General features: G+C 37.6%; 1 protein-coding gene across 4 annotated transcripts in view; it reads right to left on the bottom strand.

Moving 5' to 3' along the window:
* Positions 1-1,048: 1,048 nt before the first annotated feature.
* The window catches only part of ppp2r5ca (protein phosphatase 2, regulatory subunit B', gamma a), a 30,139-nt gene continuing 16,907 nt past the window's right edge, over positions 1,049-14,280 (bottom strand). For 2 of the 4 annotated variants that reach the window (XM_082516099.1, XM_082516096.1), the window contains 13 exons: positions 12,134-12,333; positions 9,468-9,578; positions 9,254-9,346; positions 8,962-9,092; positions 8,818-8,877; positions 8,473-8,581; positions 8,178-8,231; positions 7,825-7,995; positions 7,599-7,726; positions 7,119-7,220; positions 6,881-6,953; positions 5,396-5,512; positions 1,049-3,599 (listed from right to left, as the gene is read on the bottom strand). In XM_082516099.1, coding sequence (XP_082372225.1) covers positions 3,465-3,599; positions 5,396-5,512; positions 6,881-6,953; positions 7,119-7,220; positions 7,599-7,726; positions 7,825-7,995; positions 8,178-8,231; positions 8,473-8,581; positions 8,818-8,877; positions 8,962-9,092; positions 9,254-9,346; positions 9,468-9,578; positions 12,134-12,333 — 1,484 coding nt within the window. In that variant the 3' untranslated portion in view covers positions 1,049-3,464. The remainder of the gene's footprint in view (positions 3,600-5,395; positions 5,513-6,880; positions 6,954-7,118; positions 7,221-7,598; positions 7,727-7,824; positions 7,996-8,177; positions 8,232-8,472; positions 8,582-8,817; positions 8,878-8,961; positions 9,093-9,253; positions 9,347-9,467; positions 9,579-12,133; positions 12,334-14,280) is intronic. The other 2 variants (XM_082516098.1, XM_082516097.1) reach the window with 2 other exon arrangements.

Here is a 14,280-nt window from a genome sequence, read left to right as displayed (position 1 = left end):
TGAGAGGAGAAGAGGCAGCTGTGCAGCGTAAACACAGAATAACTCCAGCTTTGTGCCTTTTCAATTGTAGCTGAAGTCCGGGACAAACTGTTCCTTTTCACCTCAATAAGAAACACGTGATATTTTCTCTGAATACGAGACGATTCCGTTTTTTACGGGAGGGTTGGCAACTCTAATAATTAACCGTATGAACAAAATAAAGTTCAACATCAGTAACATAGCACCCACCCAGCTGTATAGAAACTCCGTCATGCTAGCTAGCACGCAGTACGAAAAAGTCAGCATAACGAAAATAAACTCCACCTAAACTTGGTTTATATGTGACTCAGATGGACTGCAGGTCATAACTTCTTACCTGAAGTTCAGTTCACCTGACACTCTCGGACCAGCGGCCGCTTCGGGTCTCTCCTCTTGCCTCCCTTTTCCTTCATCCACCTGCTGGCCTCCACCACTTGCTAATGTTATTGAATCTGTGGAAGCTCCGCGATAGACACCACACGAAGTAACGAATAACGAGCCTATCTAAATCCCAGTAACGGGTAACGCGTTCCCGGTTTTGGCATAATAACTAGTTACAGTGCTCGTTACCACAATAATAACGTAGCTACTGTAACGCGTTACTTAATAACGCGTTAGTCCCAACACTGCATTTGACACAAACTTATGCATGTAAAATATGTATTTTTATGCCAAAAAGTATTCAATATATATTATTATGCTATATAAAAGTTATCCAAATTGTGCCTTTAGTTATATTTTGTATTACCTCAGATTTATCCTCATTTCAGTTTATAGTAACAGAAATTTAAGCTGCTGAATCTGGTGTTTGGAAGCGCATCCCTATGTGGCACACTATTATAATGTGTATAGATTTAAACGCATGATTGTAAATTTGTAAAAAAGAATAAGTAACGCAACACCCTGATTAATCAATGAGTTTTTTGTGAGCCGATACTCTTCATCGCTGCTGTGGTAAATGTGCATATCACGTGTATTTCATTCAAGACGTCTGGATAGTAAAGTCAGAATGGATGCATGGTTGAAAATATATATTCAAATAATCTCTTTATTCATTTGAATTTTTACACCACTAAAGACAGGGATAGGTTCACACAATGGGCATGGATATTTTTCAGTTATTTGATGGAGGAGGAAACTTTTAATAAAAATAAGAGCCATTTCCTAAATTCTCATGATGCTGAAAGTACAGCCAAAAAGAGGAGCAATAAGACGGTATGTGCCAGATTGACTTCTTTCACTTGCTATTGATGTTTTATTCTGTACAGAGGGACAATTTGTACAAAATTAATCTAGATATATATATATATAACACTACATGAAACAAGGTAAATCATATATACAATATTAAATGAAGCATATAGTACAGGTGACATACAAAAAGGACACTTTAAGTTATGTTTTGGAAATAATATGTTAAAATTAAAAGATCTGAGAAGATCCTGCAGAGAGAACAAGCCACCAAATCGTTTTTAAATCATCTCTTCTCGTCACGGTTGACTTGTTTTTCAGCACTAAAAGGAAACCTCCGACCTCTGACTCAAACTCATTAAAATTCATTAAAACATCTCTCCCAGCAAGCAGGACTGTTTCATAAACAGAAATCAGTTTGGTGAATGGCATTCCTCCAGGGTAAAAGGTACATGTTTAACATGGTAGTTTTAATTTACATCTTTTTGCATTCAAGCAAATACAGTATTAATACAGTTAACAAGCCAAGTCACAATGTCAGTTTATTTTCAGCATCTGGTATTTTTGCGGCCGTTTCACGCCGGCGTGTTTCAGCGCGGAGCAATCCGAACGGCCGGAAAAAAGAAAGAAAAAAAAAAAAATCCAGAACTTGACATCCACACTATTAACCTTCAGAGACAATACAAAGAAATACAACACATCGAATATGAAGACCTCTAGCAGACCTTGGTTTAAACAATGGTACTGACTGGAAAATATTTCCTGAACTTTTAAAATCTTCCTCGCTGAGAAGGACACAAATTATAAAACCTACAAACTAGAAAAGTGAAAGTAGGACTGGTAGCAAAACAAACATGCTACGTCTTTACATTTGGTAACTCTTGTGGTAGGGCTTGAAAAATCAAAACAAACAAAAAAATCGGAATAACTTCTGTTCGATAATAAACCAATTCCATATTTAATTCTTGGAGGATATTAAACCAACTTATTCAATAAACATAATGAGCAAATGTTCTGAGTAATGCTAAAAACCAACAAGTTGAGTTGCAGGTGTAAATTCTCTATTCAACACAGGAAAAACTCACCCTCTATTGCATTCCCCTTTACATTTTCCCCATTTATTTTATATAAATATATTCATACCCTATCTTACATCATCACGTGAATGCACCATGCTCTGCATTTCTAGTCAGCAGGCACCTGTTACATGTGACTGAGAGCTTACAACACCTTGCTACAACCAATTCCAACAATATAGGCAGCAAATACACAATTTTCATGCAGTACCATTGTTTGAACTGTAGGCTTCACCATGGTCTGTTTTTTTGTTTTGCTTTTGTTTTTTTAAATATTGCCAATGAATGTCAATTAGCAAGCATACAAAAGAACGGCATATGGCACAAAACAATAAATGAAAAGTGTCAAGATGTCCACAGGACAACTAAGTCTTTACTATCCATCTTTTCGGGAGATTGCAAGGCTAAGGACAGGCCTCAGTTTGGTCTTAAGTGGAAAAAGAAACCAAAACAACAACAACAAATAAAAAAAACAAACAAACCCCAAAACACCAGTGACTGGAAACAACGTCAGGTGTCCCTGCTAAAGTCACAGATACAAACATGAATCGAACAGAACACAACAGTCTTGGCACTGACAAGATGCGTGTTACAGCAAAAATAAAGAAAACATACAACAGGTAACAGAAAGTTGCATCTTCTATCTGAACCAATCGGGTCTGTTTTTGTTCCCTTTGAAAGAAAACAAAGAAAAGACTAAGAGACGATCCTCAGACGTTTAGTCAGGCAGTTCCTAATTTTTTGTATCCATCCATTGTGAACACATTTGTAAGAAGGAATGAAGAACCTGTGTTGTGCTGTCTGTACTCTCAGGTTCCACATTTACAGTGAGCGCACCGTGACGTGAGAGGAGAATGGAAGGTGAACAAATGAGGAAAATGATGAGAAAATACGAGTCTAAAAGTCACACACATATACTACTACTCCTCTTCAAATAAAGGAAAAAAAAAAAAAAAAAAAACCTGAGAAAGCAGAAATTGGAGGGAGGTGGATACAGGTTTTCTGTGCTGGAGCAGCAGGAATAAGGAAAACTAAGTATTCTGGGGGAGGGGACTGACAGGAGGGATGGAAAGCCCAGCTTGGATCACCAGTGTAACTCTGGCACCCGGGCATAAAAGATGTCCATGGCTGTAGAGTGTAGGAGGGTTAGTTGAACCAAGAGCCAGCAGATTGTGGGACCTAGAGTCCATCGTGGGTGGTCAACATGTCTTCAGCTCTGCGGTGGGACTCCAAGGCTTTTGTGGTGTAGATATCCTGAGGCAACTCCGATTTGCGTCGCATCATGGGTCGCTCTTTCCGCTGCTCATGCTGCAACTGTTCGAATAACAGAAAAGAACAATAGCCGAAAAGTTGGGCTCATTTTTATTTTCAGGAATATTAAATAATCTTCAGGACAGCGACAGATATCATGATCCAAGTTACAAACTACACAATAGCTGAGTTAAGATTTAATGCAATATACTTTATACAGTTTTTAGTCATTTGCATAATACTGAACTCTAAACTACCATCACAACACACACACACACACACACACACACACACACACACACACACACACACTTTCCAGTAGTCTATTGTAGCTAATAATAACAACAATGATACCCCAATTCCAAAATGGTGGGACGCTGGGGAAAATGTAAATAAAAACAATGTAATGTTGCTGATCTCACATTTCACTCACAGTAGACTATAGAAAACATATCAAATGGGAAAAAAAGGATAATGCTAAGAAAAAAAAAAAAAGTGACTTGTTTTTAATTTGATGGCAGCAACACCTCAAAACGTTGGGAGAGGGCAACAAAAGGCTAGAAACTTAGTGGTACTTCAAAAGAAACAGCTGAAGGAACATTTAGCAGCTAATTGGGTTAATTGGAAACAGATCAGTAACATGACTGAGCATTAAAAAAAAAAAAAAAAAAAGCCTCTAACAGAGAGGGTTGTTTTTTTTGTTTTGTTTTTAGAAATAAAGATGGGCACATCTGCAAAAAAACTGCATCTACAAATTGTGAACAATCTCAGGATAATTGTCCTCGTTGTAAAATTGTGAAGACCTTGGAGATCTCATCATTTATAGTGTATACCACCAAAAGATTCACAGAATCTGGAGAACTCTCTGTGTGTGAGGGACATGTCTGAAGATCAACACTGGATGCCTGGGATCTTTTGACCCCTCAAGCAGCACTTCGTTAAAAACAAACATGACCCTGCCATGAAAATCAGTGCATGAGCTCAGGGACACTTCTACAATTCACCGTCTGTGAACACAGTTCTCCGTGCCAGCCGCAAATGCAGATTAAAGCTTTATCATGCAAAGAAGAAGCCATATGTGAACATGATCAAGAAATACTATGGTCTTCTCTGGACCAAAACCAGAAAACTGCTCTATGGTCAGACAGATCGAAATGTGACATTCTTTTTAGAGAACAGCTTGCACATGTGAAAAGGCAATCTCAATGTTAAAAGAGTAACAAGTGGTCAGATTCAGAATATGTCTTTCAGTAAAGGCCTTGCATATTTCAGCAAGACAATGTTAAACCACATACTGCATTCGAATACAACCGCAGCTCATAGTAGAAGCTGAACTGGCCTGCCTGCAGCCTAAACGTTTCACCAACTGAAAACATTTGGTGCACCATGAAACAAAAAGACAAACAAACACACAAAAAAAGGAAAAGACAAAAAAGACCCAGGACAGTAGCTGGAATCCTATAAGGCACAATAATGGGACAACATTCCTCTCCTGAAAGTCCATTAACGGGGTCGCCTCACATTTACAGTTTAAAAAAAAAAAGAAAAAAAAAAAAGGGAGGGGCTACAGAGTGTTAAACATGGCCCTCTCCCAACTGTCTGAGATGAATGATGTCTACCATCAAATAAAAAAAATAAAAATTTTCTTAACATTATATTTCTTGAGTGTAAATACTTAATATTTTTTGTGCTCTACCGCAAATAAAAAATGGGTTTATCTGCATTTTACAGTTTCCCAACTTTTATTGAATTGGAGTTGCAATAGTAATAATGAATAAAACTGCTATCTGTAGCTAGTTGTGTTTAAAGTATTTGGTAATTTTAAGGGGAAAAAGAGACAGAGAGAAAGTCAGGTTTACCTGAGTTGCGCCCTCCTCAACTGTCTTTTTTAACCTCTGAACATCTTCTATCAAAGGGACATCCGTCTCCATTGCTACAGGACTATTGAGGTCAGAGGAATGAACATAGATAGAGAACTATGATGAAAAAAAGAAACAAAAAGAATGGAGAAAAGACTTTCAGTTGCATGCAAAGAAGAATTAATCCAAAAGTCAGTGAATGATTTAGAAAAGGAATAAGAGTGTGTCGGAATCAAAATGATTGAAAACATTAAGTAATGATTTTAGAAATTTGAGTTTTTACTAAGGAAATATGAAAAATATTGTATCAGATTTAGAAAATTAAAAAAAAAAAGATACTAAACTAAATATTTGATTGTACCTGAAGCACAATGAAGCCAAGTCGTGCTCTTTGGGGTGGAAATGTTAAGTTTTTCCTGAGTGTATCTGGGAAATATACTCATTCATATTAATACCAGCTCTCATGGCTATGTTGTAAATAAGCTACAGCTAGCAGGTGCTTGTAGCAACTACCTTAGCATGAAACCGCTAGCCAGTCTTATGCTAAGCTAATGTAATCAGATGCTAGTTTTAGTTCCCAGTTTAGTCTAAAGGTATAAAAGTGATATCAATTTTTACACTTGAATGCTGAAATATTCCTTTAATGACGCCTAACAACGAAACACCATCGTATTTCATGCTGATTTTAGTTTTAAAGAAATTATTTTGGATTCCTAACACCACATTTCTAGCCAAATTAAAATGACTCCCATAGTTTTTAGATCTCTCGTAGAAGGATAGAAATTCCCAATTCAACCATTCACCACAACTACACACTGTTCCTCAAAGATCTTTCCACTGTTACTAGTGGTATTACTAGGGAGGGAAAAATGAATCTCTAAGCTGGGTTTTAAACAAATACCACTAAACAAAACCTCAACAGGAAAGAACAGAAAGGAAACTACAATTCAGCAACACAATTTTACACACAGGACACGCAGAAAACACACCTGGACCCAAGTATTTGGACAGTTTTACACATTTTCAGTTTTTCCTTTAGGCTCTGTGTTTCGGTAATGACATCACAGATGGTAAAATAAATTCCAATGAATTGGCTTAATTGGAGTGTGTATGCACTAGCACAGAAAGAACATTGTATTTGACTGTTTTAAAACAGTCCATTCACTCAATCAAAACCATTATTTTTACAAAAAATGCTAGGGGTTTAAAAGGACAACCTGGCCTTAGTTCTTTATGAGGAAAACATATGTAGCATTTGTTTTTAAGCCATATTATGCATTTTGACTTCAGTTGCATATTATGAGACTGAATCTGGTCCTTGAATTTATTATTATTTATTTACCAATTTACCGGCAGCACTTCAGCACAGAGACTATCTGTCCAAACAGTTAGGGTCAGGAGTGCATATCATATAGTTTGACACACAAACAGACTCACAAACAGTTAAGAAGGGATTGTGCTTAAATAACTTCACATACTGCTCACCTGTGGATTTGATTTGGCGAGGTTCTCAATCTTGAGCCAAGCCTCTTCGCGTTCTTTTGACTTTGCCTTTTCCCTGTTTAACAAAGCACCAACCCTCCTGTCACTAAACGGTTCCAATCCTCTGATTAATGTGAAATCCAACACAACAATTCATCTGCAGCATTAAGGCTTACTGTAATTATGCCCCACTTCAGCATCGCTTTAAAAGACTGAAGGAAGATGAGACTTTGATGCTTACTTGTTTTTCTCAGCCCTGTACTGCTGTGTGCAATCATCAAAGAGCTTTTGATTCATCTCCATGAAAAGCTTCAGAGCGTTGTAGATGAGGCCGTGGATGGTCCTATGAACACAAGGAATAGGTATTGAGAGTCAAATAAGAGCAGCAGCATTTGTGTAAAGGTCACTTTTGCCCTGGAGGATCAAACCTAAAATTATTACTACAGACAGACTTAAAATTTAAAACATACATTTTAAACAGGTGGCATTAAATGAAGCATATTGACAGAATGAGTGCAAACATATATAGGGATTACGCGCCCTTTAAGCCAGTTTTAATTTGAGTCTAGAGTGATGTGAATAGAGTTGAGATATGAAAGTTCAGCAGATGAAAAGTAAATGAGGGAAATATGTGAACTACTGTGCCAGGCATCGTGTCAGATTGATGTTATGTGTAATCAAAAGTACACACAGAACCATCTCCACACGAGATGCAGCTTACTTGTTCCAGTGGGTTTTTGAGTTGCGGTACAAAGCGGGGAACATAATTGGCAGAATCTTTGCTGCGTTGTCGCTGATCAGGCTCATGATGTACTCGTTGTTCCAGTAGTACAGAGCTCTCTCGGCCACCTAAAGAGAACATATACAGTGTTTTTTAGGAGTCACAGCCACTACAACTTAAGCACTTCTTTGCAGGGTTATGAAAATTGTGATTATCCATCCGGTACCTGGAAGTGGGGGCTTGAAACACATTTGGCCAGCTGTCTGAAGAGAGGCTCTTGCACCTTAACAAACTCAGAGGGCTCAATAACATCCAAGATCTCCTCCAGCTCATTGAGGAACATCACTTCCTTGGGGCTGTGAGTCTTCGGCCAGTACTTTAGTAGAGCCATTACCACCTAAATAACCAATCAGGAAGAATAAACAGATAGCAGATTTGAGCTTAAAAATAAGGAAAATACACTGAAATAAAAACAAGGCATCACAGTGTAAAAATCAAACAGGCGCATAAATTACAAAGTTTCGACAAACAGCATAAAGCTAAATGAGAACTACCCTAGCATGTTTTTATTAGACATACCGGCTCAGTTAGAGTGCTGTCCTTCTCCAAAAACTGCACCACGCAGTAGGCCAGCTGCAATTCACAAACAAATACATTCATTGGACAGTCAAAGTATCTGAACCAATGCACAAGCAAATTAAAAGGAAAGGGGACACGAGTCGACTGGCTGAGACATGTAGTGACTGAATGACCTGCTGCTCTCATGAAAAGAGGAGTCTCTACACAAATCATATAAGGACAAGAAAATATGTATACGTAAATATTTTTTTAAAAAGTTTTAATTAAAAATATTAAAAAAGCTTGTATGGCTTACCTGTGGATGGTAGACACTGAGTGATTTGACTTTGTGCAGAGGCAATAAAACCTTCAACAGGAAAATCTTGTGCTCTTCTTTTAGTGGTAAGGCAAATCCATTGATTATGCTGTCAAAGAGGGAAAAAAAGAAAAACCCATTAAAGAATCATTAGAACATCTAAAACACTGTATGGCATGATGCAACAGCTTGAGAAGAACTTACAGCCTTCATATTCAGAAAGCTTTTACATTTAGTTTAATGTGTTTTGTACTAAAATAAAAAACAACAACTCAGATTTCATAATAAGCACAAGGACACCTTGTGCTTATTATGAAAGCCAAAGCTCGCACACCAGCGCCATACCTTCCAAGTATTTCCAGTAGTTCAGCTATACCGTTATGGTGCTCTGTCTCATAGATAAACCTGTAAGAACAAGTTCAGACTTGTTCAGTAGCAATAAACAAACTCTTGATAAAGGAGCAATTAGCTTATCCAAAATGAACTCACCTATAAAAAATGTTATTGATCTGTTTTCTGATGTATGCTCTCAGCCCCAGGAACTTTCCATAGATCCTGTGGAGGGTGGTCTTGAGAAAGTCTCTCTCTCTGGGATCCTCACTGTCAAATAGTTCTAGGAGCTTTGAGAGATGAAAAGTGAAATGTTAATATTATTATTATTATTATTATTATTTATTTTGCTTTACAAACTTTTTGGTTAATACCATTCTCATGATTTATTTTTAACCACATGATAGATTTTCAGAGTTCCGTGAAAAAAATATTAGGCCCTCTTTTTTACCTGCATAACAAACTTCTGGTCGATGTATTTCTTCGCTATGTTTGGCTGGAAGTCCGGCGATTCTAAAAACCTAAGGAAAAATTCATAGACGAGCTGCAACAGACAAAAGCAGAATATATGCAAGCACATTATAATCAATCTCTGAGTGTCTTCTAGGTTAGAAATAAACGTTTTTCGACTTGTGTGTAGAAAACTGAATGAATAAAATGTCAACCTGGAGGTGAGGCCATGCAGCTTCAAGTGTTGGCTCATCCTCTTCAGGATCAAACTCTGCTCCAGTTGGGTTGGATGATGGAGGCAACGTTCGAAACATATTCACAGCAAACTGAAACAAGTAAAAAGGAAAACGATAGCTTACTGTAAATGTTTATGTTTACTGTAAATGACTGCATGCAATTTAAGCAGACTTCCATTTGTCGTTTTGTTAGGGAACGATATGAACTACAACTTTAGGATAATAAAGAGATATTTTTGACATAAAATATTGCCCACCGTTAAACTAAACATAGTTATAAAAGATATTTCAAATAAATAAAAAAGAAAAAAAGACTGATTGACCATAAAATATGTTTTCCTTCTAGGTAATGGTAGCTTTGTCCTTGTAATTGGGCCCCAAGGGTTTAGCCCACAATAATCCAAGTATCTTGTGTTTCTGGTCTCTCAGTGTCAACTGACTCCCCTGTGGGCTTCTTCCCCACAAAGCAGATCATGGGACAGTGCAGGTGGCCTACTAAAACACTGAGTGCCTTGTTAGAAAAGACAGGCTACAAGGTAGATAGACTGTCTGCACTGTGCTGTGCTGCACTGCACTTCAACCAATAACCAAGGGCACTTTCTTCATTTTAAGATGAAAAAGAGAAAAAAGACGAGGGGAAAAAAAAAAAAAAAAAAAAAAAAAAAACAAGAACAAAAGCCACAAATAAAAAGAGGGCACTGCATTTTATGTAACCTCTATATGCATTTCTGAACATTACAGGTAATCTTTTCAAAATGGGAACAAAGTTATAAAACTCATGAAACAACTGAGCTTTATTCTCTCAAACAACAAGTGAGCGTAAAACTCAAATATTCTGTTTTGTTTTTATGCTCCATTTAACCGAGTTAAATGCTTTATTGTTGACGTGAACAGATGAACGCAACTGGATACAATAATTCACAATTATATTGTTTCCATCATAAACAATTTAATTTAAATTCATATTTATCATAAAACACCGACAACTCAACAGGGCCTTCATTCAGACAAATGAGCTGGCTGACAATGGTGTTTCCATGTTATGTTCAGCTCTTTCATGTACATCAAACAATGAGGACTTAATGAGCAGTGTTATGGCCCGTCTAGGGGTGGCCAGACCACAACATAAGGGTGATCCATCCTCGTCAGACCACAAGCAGCAACATCATTATCAGAAATCTGATAATGATGTTTAATAAATCATTATCAAACTTTACCAATTGTGGTAAAGTTTGATAATGGTTTATTTACAATATGTTGACTCGTTATTAAACCAAATGATAGCAACTTGCCTCCCCAACTAAGAAAAACATGACAAAACTATAATCAAACAAAAAGGCAGTCCATCCCTAGGTGGACAGGCGAACAGCACTGGGCAAGTGATAAAAGGTCTGCTGGTTGGGATGAGCCTAGGATGAAACAGCTTTATTTTGTGGTCTGGCCACCCCTAGATAGGCCATAACATATTTGGGGGCTCCTCCGGAAGTTGAACCCGGGACCTGTCACATTGCACAATATGAACTAATAAACGGTTAATTTAACTGAAATTGGGTACAAGTCAAATAGACATTAGACCACCAACCCGCTGAATAAATATACAGATTGACACGCCTGTAGAAATAAGGAAAAGGTTACAAATAATGGCCGATTACTGGTGAATACATTAACCCTATAATGTAACCACGTACAATGCAGGTCTTTACATGTTACATTTTGCTTTCAGGAGGAAGTGGATTGCGTAAACAAACATGTAGATTACGTGTTTGGCATAATGCTATCAAGCAAAATGACAACAGTTGTTGTCTGCGGTGGCGTGACGTGCAATAACATTTCTGGGCAGGCAAATCTCAGGATGTGGTGGATCCGCATGGAATCGAATATGTGTGGTGCTCACTTACTTACTGATCAATTAGTGCATCTCTAGTTAGCACAATTCCTCCTGTCATAACAATCTTGTTTTACTTTGATTCTTTTTAAAGGTTAAGTTGCTGCCGCAAAAAATGAGAAGGCCATTCTTTCATTACTTCCTAAACAAACCGCTGTAGCTCCTGAAAATATAAAATGCATCCCTCTGTGTGCCAAGAGAAAGTCCTCTGCTGGAAAAGACCCCTTTTAATGTAAGAGCTTTCATGTGCCTTTTCTCTCTCATTCCCAGTGGCTTTAACCTACTTCATTCTTTTAGAAGAAAAAAAAAAAAACTCATACAAGTGATGAGAAGAGATTTTCTTGTTTAGAAAAGGCTTACACATCAGTAATGCAAAGTTAATACTAGAAGAAAGCAAAAACTCAAATTTACGCCTTCAACTTAGGATGCTTTCTTTATATATATATTTTATAGTGTTAAAAAACCTCACATTGCTCGTTTTTTACTAAGTCATCAGTAAAAAAACAAAACAAAAGAAAAAACCTTTCAGTTTCCTATCTGGAAAAACAAATACTGGAAGAAGCCTCCGTAAAAAACATTTAAAACCCGGATGAATGCAAAAAAAAAAAAACCCAAAAAAACCAAAAAAACATGATGTACTACACAAACGCTCCACTGAAATCTTATTGGAAACATTAGCAGAGTATCAATATTTTTAGCCCAAGTTTCTGCCTCATCTTTAGCATTAGGGACAAACCTAACTCCCTTCAGCTCTACTGACCATGTGAACCACCTCCGGGTAGATGGGCTCTGTGATGACGTTCCTGTTGTGGGTAATGTACTCCACCATTTCGCTTAGAGCCGCCCGCTTCACTTCCTTCCATTTCAGGTCACTCAGTGGGTCAGACAGGAAGTCAAAAAGAACGCAGCACTGTCGCAGCTTCTGGATGAAGAGCTTCTCCTGTTCCGCAGGGGCCACATCTAAAGAAACATGGAGAGGGGAGGAAAAAATTAGGTGGGTGAAGAAAAGGCAGAGGGAGAAGAGTCTTGGGACAACTGAACGAGTGTTGAAGGCTGAAAAGTGGTGATGAAATAAAGTGGTTGAGAATATAGAAGAAAGGAGACGTATGAGGGTGAGTGAGGGGGTCACAAGAGAAAGGAAGGGAGGCGGTTTATCTGTCAAGGATGACAGCTAAAACTGCAACATGTAAAATGGCAACAAAGTGAAGAGTAGCAAATGAGTCACGAAAACTGAGGGCGCTGAGAGAAAGACTAAGATGGTTAGGCTAACAGAGCAGAGCAGAAAAGACAGGATGGAGGATAGAGGGAGAAGGATTTGGGAACTAGGTGAACGGTCACACTAACCATTTCACACACACTGAGAGATGTCTAAAGGAACCTTAGCTAGTCATTACATTTGTCCATGGTGGTTTGAGGACTCTCTGTTTTGCTTTGATTCCAGCTGAGCTCAAGAGCACAGGCTTACAAACAAACAACCTTTGCCAAAGTGCACACTTCACACATGAAAACCCAAGGAGGAAATAACCATTTTCAGTGCTACCTGCTCATGGGGTGCAGTAATAACACATAGTGACACCATAATTATGTAGTTACTTGACACAACTTTGATGTAGCCCATTTCTTTTCCTCTTTTATGATGTTTAATGTTACCTTTGAAAGTCAGAACTGAAGAAAAGTCTTCACAAAACCCCAATGCCAACAGAAACCAGCTGCTTATCCAAAAACCATAAATGCAGACCAAAATTCTGAAAACAGAACTGTATTTTTTTAAATATTGTAGGCATCTACAGTAGCAATACATAAATAAATAAATAAAATAAACATACCTAGTTACTAAAACTTACAGTGGTATTAGATATTCACTTGCAACCTTACTGATGCCAATAGTGGCATCTTTGCTTCCTCCAGCTGACATACAGCAATGCTGCAGTCAGGGAGGCACAAAGCTCCGCCCCCACTAGCAGCTGAACACTGAATATTAGCATAACTGGGTGAAGCATCTTAAAGACCGACAGCCTGGGCTCTAAAATAATTTGAGAGGTCAGTAAAGCTTCCATTTCAACAACACTTAAGTACTAAACATTATCGGGGTGGTGGATACATTAAAATTAACCATTTAACTATTAGCTATTACTCACATGAGCTGCCTCTATCATTAAGGCAGCGACTAGTGGCTATGGCTAATAATAAAGTGACCGTTTATTACTGTTGAAGCTAGGCAGCAAACTAGTCTGGCATGATGCAACAGCTTGAGAAGAACTTACAGCCTTCATATTCAGAAAGCTTTTACATTTAGTTTAATGTGTTTTGTACCAAAAGAAAAAACAACAACTCAGATTTCATAATGCCCATGTGCAACACTAATAAATAAATGTTAAATAACAGCAAAAAAATAATTATTTGCCTAAAATGTGGTCTGTCTCTCATAAGTCCTTTTTAAAAAAAACTTTTGCCTCTTAATTTAGTCTTTTTTTGTAACCCCATGTGGCATCACAAATAGTATTTTTTTGAGTATGAAGTTTAATGCAGTCTAATTTAATATACACGATGAGCAACTTGCAGTAACACAGTCCTCTGTTCAAACCCAAGATCCCTGATCTGTCTTTTCTATGTGGTGTTGTCGTATTCCTTCCCTGCTTGTGTGGTTGTTTCTGGAGCTCTTTTTTTTCTTTTTTTTTTCAGAACCATGATAGTTAAATGTTGTTGTTGAAGTGAACTTGAACAAGAAGTCAGGGATTCATAAATGTGACTTAACATTATTTAACTCATTCACTGCCAGCCATTGGCAGTGAATGAGTTAAACCCATTGACTCATTCACTGCCATTGACGGCTATAGACGTCAATGGCAGTGAATGAGTTAAGTGTCCAACTTTTTCAACAAACAAATAAATGCACCTTAAAATACC

The sequence above is a fragment of the Aulonocara stuartgranti genome (genome assembly GCF_965226115.1).
Source record: "Aulonocara stuartgranti genome assembly, chromosome: 19".
NCBI lineage: Eukaryota > Metazoa > Chordata > Actinopteri > Cichliformes > Cichlidae > Aulonocara > Aulonocara stuartgranti.
Note: the sequence above shows the minus strand (reverse complement) of the source record. Positions and strands in the feature narration are given on the sequence as shown.